We start from the raw sequence: 15,781 nt of genomic DNA on the forward strand, positions 1-15,781 counted from the left end.
TGCCCACCCGGGTTCCTTCTTGGTTGGGAACTGAGGGCTTTGCTCTCAGTGCAGAGGAGCTGGTAGCTTTTCACAGTTTCCAGCAAAGGCGTCTTTTTTTGACTCAGATGTTGACTTTCTGTCTCAAAGTGTCATTTCCTGTGTCTTACCTGGCGTTCGCTGCAGTGAGGTACAGAATGCAGCCTCCATAGGCTTGCGTGCGCCACAGGCACTTGTTGGAAAGAAGACAGACTCTCTCTAATGTGAATCCCTCACGTGCTCTGAAAACTACATCACACGGCTCATTCACTGTGTGCTTCCTCACCACCTGTTCCAGAAACGCCAACAGGACTCAGTGCTGCCTTTTCTAGGACGGAGGGCCTGCCTGGAGACTTGCAGGGCCCTCTGCAGACTTGAACAGCTGTCACGTACTCTGACCTTTTTTTGACATAAGGTCGCAGCTGCATCTTGTGGGGGAGATGAGGCTGTGGAGGGACCTGCCTGGGGGCACAGCCGGCGCACGGCGAGGCTGCTGGGGGTGCTGGGGTGCGGAGACTGGGTGGCCGCCGCCCAGCCTGGGGTCAGACTTCCGGGTGGCCAGGCAGCAGTGTGGCGGAGGCCTTGTAGGTCCCCCAGGCGGTGGCCGTTCCTCAGCCTGGCCCATCTGCAACCTGGGGGGCTGCATGCTGGAATGGGGGCCCAGAGCTGAACCCCGAATCTGCACGGTTGGGGGGCGGCGTGTGGGGGGCCTCCTGGCGGGGGGAAGCTCAGGGCAGGCTGTTGGAATTCTGAACTCTGATTGATTTTGGTCAGTTTGAGACCTGAAGCGTTTCTTCCTTTTGGTCATCTTAGAACCCTGGGCCCTAGCTTTCTGTTTCCCCAGGGGTGGTGAGTTAGATGGGGGTGCAGTCCCTTGCTTTCACCCGTCACATTTATGACAGTGTGTTGAATCACCGTACGTGTTGAATGCATGCTTCTTGTTTCTTGTAATTTAGCGAGTCATTTTCCTAAAGGTGACAGTGCCCTTTGTGCTCTTCTATGGTTTGAAGAGGACGCTCCGGCCTCACTGGCTCAGACGTCTGGTCACCTTCCTGGGTGGCCCAGCCTGCCACCTAGCCCACAGCGTCTCCCTGTGCCCCGCCCCAGCCTTCTCCCCTCTCCCTGGTGGGCCGCAGGGTCTCCGACTCTGTCCCCTCCCCACCTGTCCAAGCACAGCTGCACAGGGGCCGAGCCTTGGGCGGCCCCCACCCAGGACTACACAGCTGGAGGGCAAGCTCCTCCCAGGCGAGGAGCTGTCTCTGGGGCTCTGGTTGTAGCATGGAAGAGCCTCGGAGAGCTCTGTGGAGGAAAGGGGCCTCCCGATGCGCATCTGCTTCCCCGTTCTCCCAGAGTAGGTCTGGCAGAGGCATTGCTTTGGGTGGTCAGTTCTTTATTCATGTTTACCACTCGTAACTATTCGCCCCAAGAGGCCATGGTGCGCAGGAGCTGGCCTGTCCCCCGCCTGGTGCTGGAGCAATGGATTATTCAGACAGAAGGGTGGCTCCAGGCTTTCATTGGCAGCCTGGGGCCACGGGGCATTCAGGGTCCAGGACCCACGTAATGCCCATCGGAGGACTCGCCCTGAATCCAGGTGGGCAGCGTTGGGAAGACTAGTTAAGTTTAGAAGCACGTGTGGAATGTTCAGTCCGGCTGCGGGTGGTGACATGGTTCTGTCGTGGGCCCCCACGCTGCCGTCTGAGAGGTGCTGTTTTGGAGTTCTGATGACCAGGCGGTGATGGCAGGAAGGGAGCCAGGGGCCGGGGCTGCGGTCAGTGACAGCGGAGGATGGGCACCTGGAAGCTCTGGAGCCAGGGGACCACCCAGACTTCCGAGTAGCAGCTGAGAGCCTGGAACAAGGGGGCCTGAGGGTCCTCCTTCCTGGAGGCCGCCCCACCCCCGCCGCAGAAGTGGGCGCCCAGCGCATGCGCATGGGTGTGCTCATGCATGTGGGTGTGCACGTGTTTTCTTTACTGAGCAGTTCTCTCTCTGCTCCGTTTCGAAAAATTTTAAACCTACAGAAACACCGAAGTCATAATTCAAGAATATATATTCAACATCCATATTTACAAGTTAACCAAATTTTGCCACATTTGCTCTCCTTAGGTGTGTGTATTTAATTTTTTTTTAATAAAAACCTTTTTTTTTGTGGGGGAGGTAGTCAGGTTTATTTATTCTTGGAGGGAGTGAACCCAGGACCTTGTGCATGCTAAGCATGCGCTCTGCCGCTGAGCTGCGCCCTCCCCGCTGTGACTTCTGAATTGCGTGAAAGCTCTCCCCTGCCCCAAGCCCGCAGCGCTTACTGCCTGTAGGTGTGCCTTTGGGAGCTGTGGGGGTCGCCTGGGGAGGCCTGGGGGGCTGCCGCCTCCCTGCTCTCCCGTGGGGCTGCTGCCTGGGGTGAGATTGGGAACCTGGGGGGCAGAGAAGTGCTGAGGGTGACGCCCGAGGCTGTGGGGGTGGGTGGGGGCCTGCGTGCCAGGAGGCGAGACCCCTCTTACCCGCTGCAGGGTGCGGTTGGTCTGGAAGTCGCAGTCATCCAGGCTCGGGCGCCCAGTCTTCTTGCAGGTGGTTCTCCCAATGTCCACGTCCAGCATGAACTTCAGGCCTTTCACTACCTGAGGGGACAGAGCCGGGTCACCAGGTCCAGGACGGAGGGCCGCAGCTCCTCCAGCAGCAGGACGTGGCCTGAGACGGGGAGGGGGGGGAGGTAGGGAGCGAAGACCGGAGTCTGGGCCCCTGGAACCTGATGCTGGCCGCTCCACTGCACAGAATGCCCACTATGACGGTGACTGCATCCTGCTCTCCGCTTGCGGTCCCCGAGGAGAATAAAGATGAGGACGTCACCCTGCATCTCATGACCCAGGGCGACCGTTGTCCTGAGTCAGCCCGTGGAGCGGCCCCCTGTACCCACCTGACACCAGCGCCCCAGTGAGTGAGCGCGGAGCTCGCTGACCGGCTGCCCTGGGCCCTGCTTTCAGCGGGTGACTGTCCCGTCACTGTCCTGGGCCCTTGCTGACATGTGTGCTCGGGACCGAGGATGAGCCTGGCCTGGCTGCCCTGGGGGCCCTCCTGGGAGGGGAGGGCTGAGCTGCCTGTACAGGGTCGCTGAGGAGCCTGGGGACCCTGCAGGGTGTGACGCCCGTGCAGGGGAAGGGCAGCTGCAGGCGGGGAGCCCAGACCCACCTGGACGAGGGCTCTGCGGACGCGCAACTCCTTGAACAGGAAGACGTCGTTGGAGCAGTTGTTGAACCTCTCGGCGCTGTGTCGGGCCGCCCTGAGGACGTCTGGGTTGTCGGTCTTGATGGTCTTGGGGAACCCTGGCTTCACGCCTGAGTGAAGGACCTGGGAACAAGAGTCTGGAAGAGAAGCAGGCAGATGAAAGCGTTGCTAGGAGCGTGGCCCCCGACCGTCTGCCCTGCACCCCAGGGTGTCCGCCGTGCGCCCCCGTGTTGGCTCCGCGCTCAGAGCCGAGGGCCGGTGTGGTGGGCGGTGCAGTGTGGGCCCACACGGCCCCTCCCAGGACCCGGTTACTTCCCGCGGTTCGAGAAACCTGGACATGCCCCCGGGACCAGGATGAGCCTGCGGCGGGGGGGGGCCCTCGGTCTTCAGAGGGCCCCTCCACCCAGCCTTCAAGGCCACCCTTTGGCTCTGGCCCCTCAGCTCGTCCCCAGCAGGTGGCCGCGGGGCAGTGCCCCCAGGCGTGTGGGCCACAGGTGGGCGGGGACTTTTGTTCTGGGCGCTCGGGTGACTTGACGTCAGGCTTCTGATTCTCAGTTTTCCTGCAGCAGTCGTGGACCACTCGTGTATTAACATAATAAAGTTTGAGGAGAGATCTAAAATTGTGGGGGCGGGAGGAAGGGAAGAGGGTTTTTGGCTTGCAGATGACTTCTCTTTACTGAGACTTCCCCAGGTTTTACTGAAATACTCTCTTGCAGTGGTGACCGGGGCTGGCTTGTCCCCGGCAGGAGGCCAGTTCAGCTGTTTTCTGTCACTGACCGAGTGGAGCAGGACGTGGGGAGGGATGGGTGGGGCTGAGGCTCTGGGGTGGACTGCTGCCGTCCGGGGAGACATGGGGTCCCTGGCTGTGAGGAAATCTCAACTTTTGGGTTGAGAACAGCGTGTGTGTTCAACAGGGTGAAGCGGCTTGAGTAGAAGCCTTTCTCGGGTTGATCTGGGGCGTCCCGTGGGGGACAAGGAGCCCCAGTGTGGGGCTGATGGGCGGAGAGGAGGGCCTGAACTTTAAGCTTGGGGTGGGGATGAGGGCCAGTGGGCTGGCCAGGCCGGGAGCCTGGGCGCAGGGTTGGTGACACGGACAGTCCGCGGGCTCCAGCTGGGGTTGGTCAGGCAGCTGGCATGTGTCCCCGGGGGCCGCCTGGCTCATGGGTCACGGTGGGGGGAGCAACACCCCCAGCCCAGCCCAGCGGAAGGTCTTGCCAGGGTGTCTGAGCCCATCAGCTCATCTGAGCGAGGGTCCTGGAGGAGGCCATGTCCACCCACGAAGCCCTTCTCAGAAATGGATGTCTGACACGAGGGCGGCACACAGAACCCCCGCCCAGCGCACCATGTGCAGCCCGCCTGAGGGTCTCCTCTCCACGTGGGTGGAGCGGCGGAGGGGCGCTGGGAGTGGGCAGAGGGAGTGTGGCCGGGTCTGTGTCTGGGTTGGATCTGCATGGACCTGAGACCCTGGGGGCCCCAGGTCAGCCTCTTCCCAAAGGGGGCTGGTGCTGCCTGCTCTCGCGGGGCACCTCCTGGTGGGTGGCCCAGCTGGGTCCCGGGGTCGGGGCAGCTGGGCAGGCCCGTCCCCTGCGAGAGCGCCCCAGCAGGTGCTGCCGTTGCTGGCTGTGCTGTCCCAGAGTGCTGGCCCCACGAGGCCGTGGGCAGCATCTCTGAGACTCCTTTGCAGCCGTCTGGCCCTCGAGTGACATCCCCATCCGCTGGGCCGTGCTGGGCGGGCGCTGGCTCAGGTCTGCCGTTGACAGGAAGTCCAGTGTGGTTTTCAGCTGCAGCTTCCTGGAAAACAGCTTGAACCTGCCCATCAGGTGGTCTGAGCAGCAGACTGAGAGCCGCCTCCCAGGGGCCGAGGCTCGGGCGGCTGTGCCCTCGGACGGTCCCCTCGCCCCCCGGGGGTCGCTGTCCACAGCTGGCTGTCTTTGTACGAATTACATATATTGCCTTCTCTGATTGTAGGCTTATCTGTTTGGTAGGAAGTTTGAGAAATACAGAAGAGTATAACAAAACCAGTAGAACTTGCTGTCGGGGTCTGAGGGAGCCGCTGACACCTGCGTTTCAGATGCTACCTGTGTATGCAGTTTGCCTCGGTGGGCTTGAACGGGATTATATTAACGAAGTGAAACTAGCTGAGGCCGAGCCTCTGACGAGTGTCCCTTCAGACGCGTGACCTCAGTTCCTACGTGATGTTCGTACAGTTGCGCGAGGTTCTGAGATCACTGAGGTTGGTTTAGTTTTAACTACGTTTCCTAAAATGTAGGCTTCAGTTCAGTAAGGTTTCACCAGCACAGTTGTCTAAACAAACTAAAACCCCATTTTTAATTTACTGTTGAAAAGTCAAACCTGTTTTCAGGGTGACCCTTCAGAAGACGTCAACAGGGAAGGGCTGGTGCAGAGCCAGCAAAGAGGGTCTCCTCCTGGAGGAAGACAGACGGCCCAGGGCCCGAGGCGCAGCCAGGGAGCCCGCACCCCAACCCGAGGCGGAGGTCTGGGGGCTCTTCTCCCACGTCTGTGGGAGCCGCGTGCCCCCCTTCTCCAGGGAGGAGCTGAGGCCTCCAAGGGGTGGGTTAACCCAGGTTTGACAGGCTCTAAGGACCTAATCTTTTTATCTCATTCAAGAAGTACTTCTCGGTGGTGGTGCTGTGGGTGATGCCATGTGCTCAGAGTCGTGGGCGGGCTGGGGCACAGTCCAGGAGGGGAGGACTGTGACAGTGACACTAACCTAGCAGGAGGAGGGACGCTGGGGTGGGGACTAGTTAGAAAGCGCGGAAGTGGGCAGGGTGTGGGGAGGGCAAATCTGACATCCCCTAGCTGGAGGCTGGGTGCGGGGGTGAGGGGGGGTCGTGACTCACACTGTGGCTGGTGGTGGCCTGGTCAGGAGGAACAGAAAATTCTTCTGCGTCACACAACGCTGGCGTCCAGGGGGGCCGGGCAGCTCAGAGAAGTGGACTTTTCAAATGAGTGGGACTCCCCACCTTCCCCTGCATGATGGGGGGTGGGGACTGTGGCCCAGAAAGGCGCAGGAAGAGAGGGGTGGGCGGACCCCCACAGGGTGGGACAGGCTGAGCCAGGAAGGCTGGTCTTGAAAAAAATGACTCAGACCGCAAGAGATGGGGGCTGGGACTTGGGGAGATTAGGGTGACAGCGGCGCTGAAGGGGGTATGTTGCACCCTACCCGGGAACAGTGTGCAGGGCAGAGGCCCAGCTTTCCCAGGGCTGGTAGACTCTCCCTGGGGCAGGGACATTACAGTCTCAAACATCAAGCAGGTGGAGCTAGCCCCAGGGCGACAGCATGGGACCAGCCTTTGGCAGATGCTTCCCACCGGCCCTGGAACAGCTTGGTCTTGCTGCAGGAACCAGCACACCTGGGGACTCCGCAGGCCCCTGGGCTGCACCTGGCCCCAGTGAGATCACCCCCAGTTCCCAGTCCCGACTCAAGGGAGTCAAGGAGTCTCTCGTCTCCCTGGTGATCAGGATGGGAAGCAAAGCTTAAGGAAGCATTCTGCTGTTTCTTGCTGAAAAGTGTAACTTTCCATGTAAATCACGGTGGTTCCTCCCCCAGCTCCTGTCCTGTCCCGCCCCACACCCCCTCCTTCAGAACTGACTCTGGCCCCACGGACGTCGGACGTCGGTGTGCCAGGCTCTGCTCGCCCTCCCCGGGTGGGCACTGACCCTCCACTGGTGTGTGGGCGCTTCCCAGAGACACTGTCGATCAGACCGGGTCCATGGTTGAGCAGGTTGATGCCAGAGCTTGGGGGCACAGTCAGAACCTCGGGGACAAGGTCAGAGCAGTGAGAGCTGCAGCCAGAGGTGCCTGTGTCTGCAGGTCAAAGAGGATTTAGCCTGCCCTGGAATTACCACCAGGTGTGCAGCTCACGTCCCAGAAGCGCTGTGGACAGCTACTTCCTGACAAAGAGCAGCTGGTAGTGAGGGTTTTTGGTAAATGTCCCTCAATTTGCTTTTCTGAAAAACTAAGGCACGTGGGACTCATGCCCCGCCTGGGGCGCGGGCCCTGCCTCGGCGCACTGAAGCCCGGAGGGGCCGAGCCCTTTGGAGAGTCCTGCCCCGCCCCCGCCCCCGAGACCTGATGAGCTCCCCTTGGGGGAGTTCCTGGTGTGGCGGGGGCGGGGAAGGGGCTGCTCGGCCTCTTCCTGTTTCAGGAGCGTTCTAGGTGTGCCCAGGGAGGTGGGGGGGCCCCGAGGAGGGAACCAGGGTGCTTCCCTGCCGGAGACCCTCCCTGTGTCCCCGGGTGCATTCCTCGGGGGGCTGCTGCCCCGCCAGCATCACAGGGCCCTTGAGTGGGCGGTGTCCTGAGCTCACAGTAGGAGGGCTGTGCCCAGGGCCTGGGGTGCTGGGGTCCCCTGCCCACCCAGAGCCTCCCCTGAGCCCCGCCCCTCACGCGACACCAGAACTCAGTGAGCTGGTTCTTGCCCTTAGCTCCATCTGAGTAATGAGTAGCTCGTTGTTTTGAGGACACATGTCCACTGGCACAAACAGGGTGCCGGTCAGTCCCAGCCTTAACCCACTGTGATGCGTCCAGAGTCTGAATCCCAGCTCTGCCTCTCAAAGGCTGTGCAGTCTTGGGGAAGCTGCTTCACCTCTCTGAGCCTCCATGTCCTTATCTGTACACGGGGGTGACAGTGGCCCCGACCCCACAGGGAGGTGGTGAAAATGCACGAGACCGTCCACGGGAAGGTCTGGTTGATGAGGGGTGTGCCGTGGTGCCGTCACCAAATATGAGATGTGCACCATGGCTGAGGGCAAACCAGTGCACCCCCGGAACAAAGAAATCTCTAAATGCAGACAGTGGGTTGGTGGCCCCCTCGTGGACCTCCCTCACTGGGGGTGGTCTCTGGGCACTTCTCGCTCCCGCCCCGGCCCCAGGCCCTGCCCAGGCGGCCATGGTGGGAAGATGGGCCACTGCGAGCTCGGCCGGGGGCTTCCTGCGAGAGATGGCAGTCAGGTTGAGAAAGAAGGGCTTTCTTTCCCTTTTCAACGGAAGGCTGGGGGTGAAGAAATCGACGCAGCAACTTCCCGGGTCTGAGGGGCTCGGCAGGGAGGCTGCGGGGCTCTGTGCTGGGGTTAGTGCTGTTCAGCACCGAGGTGGGGGAGGCCAGGTGCCCAGGAGCAACACCTCCCCCTGTGGAAGGCTCTGGAACCTGTTCTCAGGAGACTGGGATCTGGGGCTGAGCTCCTGCCCCTGCTAGACCACCAGACAGGGCCTCCAAGCCTCTCTACGGACAAGGGCCCAGGGCCCTTGCTGGGGCTGACACCTGTCACACAGAGGAGCCACAGAAAGGGTCCCTGTGGCATGGGAGCCGCCGGCCAGCAGAGGCCCAGCATGGGGATGCGGGTGGACGGCACAGTGGACGGCAGGGTTGCCATCCGAGGGCCATCACAGGCAGCCTCTCCAGGGCCCAGGGGTGCCGTGATTTACCCGCTTCTCGGGTGGTAAGAAGGCAGCTTGGGCAGGCTCCAGGTCCCAAGGCCCCCACATGGGGTGTGGACTCTGGACCCTTGTCCATCTGGGCTTTGCCGTCCAGAGTAGGTCCAACCAGGTTGGGGGGCTTGGGCCAGCCAGAGGGGCTGCGGCAGGGGAGGCAGGTGCGAGAGTGGGTTGGTGATGGTGTCCTGCCCGGACGCCGGTCACCTGTGGCCCGGCTCAAGCCCCCTTCAAAGAGGGAGGAGGGCAGAAGCCAGCTACAGTCTGGGGGCTGTCCCTGCCCGCTGGTCACTTTGGCCCTGGGCACCAGCTTCCTGGTGTGCGTGGGGGCAGGTGCTCGTGGGCTCTGTGACCTGGGCAAATCACCTAATGTCTCTGTGCCACAGTTACCTGGCCCACAGGCAGCGGCTCCCCTCTTCCCCTTCCCCATGGCAGGAAAGACGAAGGCTTAGGGTCCTTCCAGCCAAGTCATAGCACAGCATTGGAGGCAGGAAGGATGCGCCATCAGATGGAAATCGCCCGACCGCTACCCTGCACGCTGTCCCCGCAGGGAGCCGTGGGGACCACCTGCAGACCTCAGGAGCGCGGGGACAGATGCTGCCCCGGTCCCAGGTGGTCCAGACCCCCACCTCTGAATGGTGCTCCCCACAAAGGCAGCCACTGTCTGGTCCCCTGGAATGTGACTTGGGAACACAGGTGGGGTCGGGGAATAAGCTCAGCACCCCATGTGGCAGGGAGACCCCCCTCTTCCTCTTACCTTGAGAAGGGCCCCCCGTGGTGCCCAGGACCAGGCTGCAGACGGTCAGCAGCACCCAGGCTGGACACATGGCTGTGCTCAGGGCCGTCTGGGCAGGGGCGCCGGCAGCGAGGTGGTGGGGGAGCCCCGCCCCGCGAACCGCCTGCCGGGGGCGGGGATGGCGGTTTCTTGCTGAGTCCTTTTGGCCAGAAGCTTCACCTCCACATCTGCCAGCTGTAAACTCAACCGCTTCCTTTGTGAAAGTTTCCAGATGGGAGATTGTCTGCAGGCGTTGGTGAGAGCTGTGAGCAAAGCCTCTGCGACTTCTGCCCTCGAGGCTCGTGGGAGAGACCTTGCAGCAAACCAAGTGAGCAGGCGTTTTCAGAAGCACAACCGCTTGGGGTTCCTCCTCCCCAGGACCAGGTTCTGGGACCTGAGTGGCCCCTGCAGGGGACTGTCCTGCTGGTGTGACTGGGCCACTCTCCCTGAAAGTGTCAGGAAAACCAAGTGCGGACTGGGATGCAGGGGCTGGCCATCACGGGGCCTGGAGCCAGAGGGGGCCAGGGTTTGCGGAGGGGTGATGGGCCACCTCCCACCTTTGGCTCAGGGTCCCGGCGCCCTGCCCGGCGTGGTCCATGTGCCCCGCCAGTGGTGAGGAGGGGGTCTGGAGCACTGCCTCTAAGCTCTTGGGTGACCTTAGTGAGGGCCCCAAGCCTCAGTTCCCCAGATGGGCTTGTGCTGAGGATCTGGGGGCTTCACACCGAGCACGCCCGGGGAGCGGGCTACCCTGTGCTCAGGGCCTTGACCCCACAGTACCTCAGGGGCGGGTGGTCACTGCTGCCTGTCCTCAGTGCTGCGGGTTGTTCTCACTTTCAGAAGCACCGCGTGGGTCTCAGAGCGGGTATGGGTCTGTGCCCTGTCCTCTGTGGACCAGCAAAGGCCCAGGGTGGGGAAGGAGCTGGGGTGAGAGCAATGTTACTGGTCCCCGGGGCTGTACGTGTGCTTGTGGCGGGGGGGTGCCCAGACATTTGGTCAAACATGGCTCTGTGTGGGTCCATGAGAGTGTTTCTGGGGTAGATCAGTATCTGAGCCTGGAGACGGACTAAGGCACTTGGCCCTCCTGGTGTGGTGGGCCGCATCCGATCAGTGGATGGCCTGAACAGTGCTGAAGGAAGAAGAGGAGGAAGAGCCCTGTCGCTGCCTGACTGCCTTCCAGCCTGGGGGCCAGTCTCCCCCAGCTTCAGACTCGACTCGGAGCTGCGCCCCTGGCTGGCCTGCGTCTGGACTTGCCAGCCTCAGCTCCTTGTAGTAAATTAAATCTCTTCACACCACTGCCCCTGCTCCCCGCCCGGCACCTGCTGGTTCTGGTTCCGGTTCTCTGGAGAATGCGTGTGCCTGGGCCTGTCTCTGTGTGTAAGTGTGTGTGGCTTGTGTCTGCGTGTTCATGCATCAGTGTCTGCGTGTGTTACCGTGTGCGAGCCTGTTACGTGCACTGTTTCTGCCCCGTCTGTGGCCTGACTGCTGGGGGGTCGTGGGCTCTGTCCTGAGTCCCGCTCATTCATTTGCTGGTCTGTTCCTGACTCACTCTTCCTGCCCCCGCCTCCTGCTTGAAGGGCGGTCCCCAGGCCAGAGGGTCAGCACTCCCTGGGAGCCTGATGGATAAGCAGTCTCGGGTTCTCCCCCAGACCTCGGATCCGACTCTGAGGGGGGCCCAGGAGTCAGTTTCACAAGCCCCCCAGGAGGCCTTTTTGCCTCCAGGGTTAACTGTCTCGGCCTGGAAGGTCACTGGAACCCATGACGTCCTCCTGGCCTCCAGGGTGTGCCCACTGCTGGTGGCCAGACCGTCCGGTCTCTCGGCTGTCCTTCCCCAGCCACCCGGCCACTTGGCTGAGGAGCGAATGGGACACCCAAGCTGTCCTGATCCTGCCAAGTCCCAAGCTTCCTGCCCCGTCCCTCCATCTGGGCTGGGAGCCTGGGGCTCCGCCAGCAGAGGCTGCTCATTAGCTCTGATCACAGAGGTGGTGGTGGTGCGAGGGCATGTTGACAGCACCCTCTGTCCCTCCCGGGCCCTTTTCTCAGCTGTCCTGCACCGTCATTTGATAGTCGAGGAAACTGAAGCACAACGGGGTGAGAGACTGTGGGAGGTTCTGCAGAGCCAGGTGGGCGGTGAGGCCCCGGCCCCTGTCCTGCACCCATGTCGCCGCCTTGGTGCAGGGCCTGAGCCTGGGGCTGCCTGGGGCTCCCTACCCTCCCGGCCAGCCCGCAGGCGCCAGCTCTGCCACGGGGTCTCTGATGGTGGCCCAAGCCTGCTGGCATGGCACCGGGCGTGACTGTGAGCAGAAGTGTCACAGAGCCTTGCAGGGCAGTTGAGAGGCGCCTGAGGGAAGGGTCTAGGGGGTGTGACTTTCGCGCACCTAAATGCTGTACGGAATGAACACAAAGCCGCTTGTCCCCGGGGAGGACTCTCTGACAGGCTTGTGACACCTCTGTGTCCTGCTCGTTCTTCGTTTTCTCAAGGCTGCATGGTCATCGGGCTACACTTCGTCGTCTGGACCTGTCTCTGTGAAGAGCAGCGGGCGACCTGCAGAACCTTGTCCACACGGTGGCGCTGTGACCCAAGAAACGAGCAGGGCCATGACGGGGGACTTCACCTCAGCTCTGGGACCCCTGCTCGAGTCGCCCTTGGCCCCTCTAGGGAAACGCAGTTCTCAGCCTGAGGTGGGGGCGGGTGGGGGCGCGTCCCGGTGGATCTCGGGGCTCGTGTGGACACCGCTGTCCTCGAGGTCTGGGATGTCCCTGGGAGGACCCTCAGGCTGGGGCCTGGGATCACCTGGTTGTTGGCAGGCTCCCTGGGGCTGTCGGTGTAATGGCCGGGTTCTAACAGTGAGTGTCCCCAGAATCCAGGCAGCCAGCCCCGTGTACGAGTCAGCTTTCACAGTCACTTGGTGCTTCTGCCGTAACAGCCGACCTTCCTAGATTCAAAGGAGGGGGAGGGGAGTAGAGCAGACCCCCCCCCCCAGCACGCCCGCGCCCCCGTAAGCAGGGCTCGTGGGGGACGTGTTGTCGTGAGCGCCTTTGGAAGTTACCTGCCTCACGTGGGTCCAGAGGGATTTGAGGTGTGAACCTCTCTGGAGGGGACCTGTCTCCCTGACTTCACCCTGCAGCCGCGGTGCTGGGCAGGGCCGGGGCCGGGGCCGGGCAGTACGCACAGGGGCCCTGCAGCCCAGCAGTTCAGCAGGGACTGATAGCAGCTGCTGGAGTGCGTTCCGATCGGCCCACGTCCGCTCAGTTTGTTACGAGGTGGGCAGGTGACTTGAAAGACTTGTGCTCTGTGGTTGGAGGAGGACAGGTGTCTCCTGTTTGTCCATCCCACTGTACGTGTAGCCCCCAGAGTGCTGTGGCCTTCTTGCTAAAGGAGAACACTGCTGAACTTTCCAGTTCCCATAAAGGCCTGGTCTGGCCTCTGATACCTCGTTACCTAAGGTTGCCAGTTAAAATACAGGGCACTCAGTAAATCTGAATTTCAGAGAAAACAAATACATTTTTAATAAGTATATCCTAAATTTTGCATGGGAAATACTTATACTAAAATCACTCATTCTCCAACAATTAAATTCCCTGAATTTTGATGTGCTAATCTGGCAGCCCCTGGCCTGGTGAGGTGGGCAGAAGGGCAGCGTTGCCCCTCTTTACTCGTGATTCTTCTCTGAGGAATGGGGGCTCTCAGCTTGGGGCCCTGGTGGTTCAGCCTCAATCTCTGGGTCATCCTTGGGCCCACTCGACCCTAGGAAGGTTTGCTGGAGGAGCAAGTGGTGTTGACAGGGAACTTGGCTCTGCAGCCATCATCCAGGCCCTCGCCCAGCAGCCATTTAGGCCTCATGCTGCAGGACAGTGGCAGCAGTGTGACCTGTGACCTGGCATTGGGAGAGCCAAGGGCCCCATGCCGATTTGGACTCTGTGTCCACCTGTGTTGCCCACGTGCCCTGAGGTCCCACCATGGGCTAAACTCCCTTCAACTGGGTTTTATATCCAAGGGGTGTCGGGGACATCCCTCCCCCAAGGGTCTGGAGCTGGGACTCGGGAACTCCTGGAGGGGCCGGGACCAGAGGGTAAGGAGGGGAGACGCAGGGCAGGATGCTGGAGTGCCGGAGCTCAGAGCAGCCCCAGGACGGGGACACGGGCTGTCGACTGCCAGGGAGGCACCTCCCTGACCCGTCTTCACCCCTTTCTCACCAAAGTCCCGTTCTCTGCTCTGAAGGTTCATGTGATTACATCTAGGGTCCCCCCGCCCAATCTCACAGTCCTTCTTCACATCTGCAGAGCCCCTCCCTTCCCCTGAAAAGAACCACAGTCACAGGTTTGAGGCTTCGGGTGTGGGCCTCTCTGGGGCCGTTGATGTGTGGGCCCCGGGGGCGTTGGGGAGAGGAAGGCCCGCTGCTGGACCTGAGGAGACGGGTGTCCCTGTGGCCTGCAAGGAGGCATGCGGAGAGCTGGGGGGGGCCTCCAGGGGCCTCCGCTCAGCTGGCTTACAGGCACTTACCTTCACCCTCCTCCTCAGGGAGGGTCTTGCGCTGAGCTCAGCTCCCCCACCCAGCAGACCTGAGACAAGGGTCGGAGTGCTTGGCATCTGGGGAGGCTACCGGTGAGAGGCACATGCTCTTGTGGACAGTGTGACCAGGGCACCCTGCCCACACCCTGCAGCTCCGCCAGGGAGACAGACCACAGCCTCTGCCGCAATCAGCCCAACGGTCCGGCCGGGTCAGTAACCTCCAGCTTCCCTAATTTTGTCCCCATTCTGCCCTGGCATCACCCAGCGAAGAAAGCCCTGCGTGCCCCGCGTCTGGTCACCCGCCTCCCGCGCCCTCGCCCGCCTGAAACTTCCCTTTCCCGTCGTAGAGTTTCCCACTCCCCTGCCTGCGTGCGTCTCTGCTACGCGGGGACGGGGGACGGTGGCTGAGCCCCCTTGCTGTCAGAAGCTCCCAATAAGTAGCTTTTGCTTGTTCTCTTTGGGTGGTCGTCGTTTATTTCCAGGCCGGGAGCCGTGGGTGGAGCCAAGGGTGGAGAGTGGGTGGGGCCTGGGTGGAGAGTGGGTGGGGCCATGGGTGGAGAGTGGGTGGGGCCATGGGTGGAGAGTGGGTGGGGCCGCGGTGGAGAGTGGGTGGGGCCATGGGTGGAGAGTGGGTGGGGCCGCGGTGGAGAGTGGGTGGGGCCATGGGTGGAGAGTGGGTGGGGCCGCGGTGGAGAGTGGGTGGGGCCATGGGTGGAGAGTGGGTGGGGCCGTGGTGGAGAGTGGGTGGGGCCATGGGTGGAGTGGGGCGGGACACAGCCCCTGATGGTGGGCTGATGAGCAGGTTCTCGCTGGGCAGCTAGGGGTCTCAGAGCCGGCCTGGGGGATGAGGAAGCTGCTGGGCTGCGGGCTGAGGGCAGGGGCGGTGCTTGCAGTGTCCCCCCAGCCGCACATCGTCCCCGACAGGCACTGCGATGTGGGCAGGGTGACAACAGCACCTGCCTCCAGTCTCCTGCAGCTTCCCGGTGGGCTCTGGGTTCTCAGGGACGCTCATCAGAGCAGCCCCGCAAGCTTGGTGAAAACGCAGACTGTTCCTGCGTGAACCCCCATTCCTTGGGCCTGGATGTGGGGCTGGGAGTGAGCATTTCGAAGCTCCCGGGGTCCAGGTAGACCTTGGAGAACAGCTGGGTCTCCACCGCCCACCCCACGGCCCTGGTTTGCCCTCCTCCTGGTTTCAGAAGACGTTTGCTGATTTGAGTGTAGGGAGACGGCTTCTCTGCCTCAGTCCCCCTCGGAGGACCCATTTATTACGGTCCCTTAGGCGCTAGGAGTACCTCCCCTTGGGTGTCTGTGACCCTCGGCTGGGTCACTGGGCTCCACGCTGATGTGGGTAACCCATTTCTCTGGCTTTCCTTCTGCTGTTAGTTTGCATAGTCCTTGTGTGGAATCTCCAGAGTGCAATTTCACGACCCTGGGTTGGTCTTTCTTGAGCTAAGCCCCTTTGTGCAGGTGAGCCGAGGTTGACTTCACCAACTCCCTCTCCTTCGTCCCATTTTTGGTGGCTTTTTAATCATGAAGTGTTGACCCTCTGGCTCCAGGGCTGGTTGGACTTACACATCGTGTGTGGTGTGCTTGTGTGTTTGTGTGTGTGCATGTTTGTGGTGGGTGTCAGTGTCCAAGAACCTTGAATCCAGGGCCAAAGGGGTGATCATGAAACTCAATTCTTCACTTGATTTCTTCAACACCCTTTTTATTACAATGATTTTCAGAAAAGTTGAATGAATTGTTCCATGGACACTCACGTGTCACCCCGGAAGCCACAGGTAACTTTCTCTGCATTGGCTTTGTCCAC

The 15,781-nt window shown here is 61.5% G+C and overlaps 1 protein-coding gene and 1 long non-coding RNA gene across 4 annotated transcripts; one reads left to right on the plus strand and one right to left on the minus strand.

Moving 5' to 3' along the window:
* Window positions 1-1,391: 1,391 nt before the first annotated feature.
* CST7 (cystatin F) lies at window positions 1,392-9,660 on the minus strand. 3 transcript variants are annotated; one of them, XM_010972942.3, is made up of 4 exons: window positions 9,444-9,660; window positions 3,199-3,371; window positions 2,514-2,630; window positions 1,392-1,865 (listed from the first exon to the last, which is right to left on the minus strand). In XM_010972942.3, the coding sequence occupies exons 1-4, from the start codon at window positions 9,511-9,513 to the stop codon at window positions 1,788-1,790; spliced, it is 438 nt and encodes a 145-aa protein (XP_010971244.2). In that variant the 5' UTR covers window positions 9,514-9,660; the 3' UTR covers window positions 1,392-1,787. The 3 variants fall into 3 exon arrangements, with proteins under 3 accessions (XP_010971244.2, XP_074203862.1, XP_074203861.1); XM_074347761.1 differs by lacking the exon at window positions 1,392-1,865 and adding an exon at window positions 1,937-2,030; XM_074347760.1 differs by lacking the exon at window positions 1,392-1,865 and adding an exon at window positions 1,962-2,426.
* A 24-nt stretch (window positions 9,661-9,684) lies between these two features.
* LOC141574082 (uncharacterized) lies at window positions 9,685-14,424 on the plus strand. Its single transcript, XR_012500736.1, has 2 exons — window positions 9,685-9,789; window positions 10,500-14,424. It is a non-coding gene; the product is annotated as an uncharacterized LOC141574082 (long non-coding RNA).
* Window positions 14,425-15,781: the final 1,357 nt, after the last annotated feature.

This window comes from Camelus bactrianus, chromosome 19, assembly GCF_048773025.1.
Source record: "Camelus bactrianus isolate YW-2024 breed Bactrian camel chromosome 19, ASM4877302v1, whole genome shotgun sequence".
Classification (NCBI taxonomy): domain Eukaryota; kingdom Metazoa; phylum Chordata; class Mammalia; order Artiodactyla; family Camelidae; genus Camelus; species Camelus bactrianus.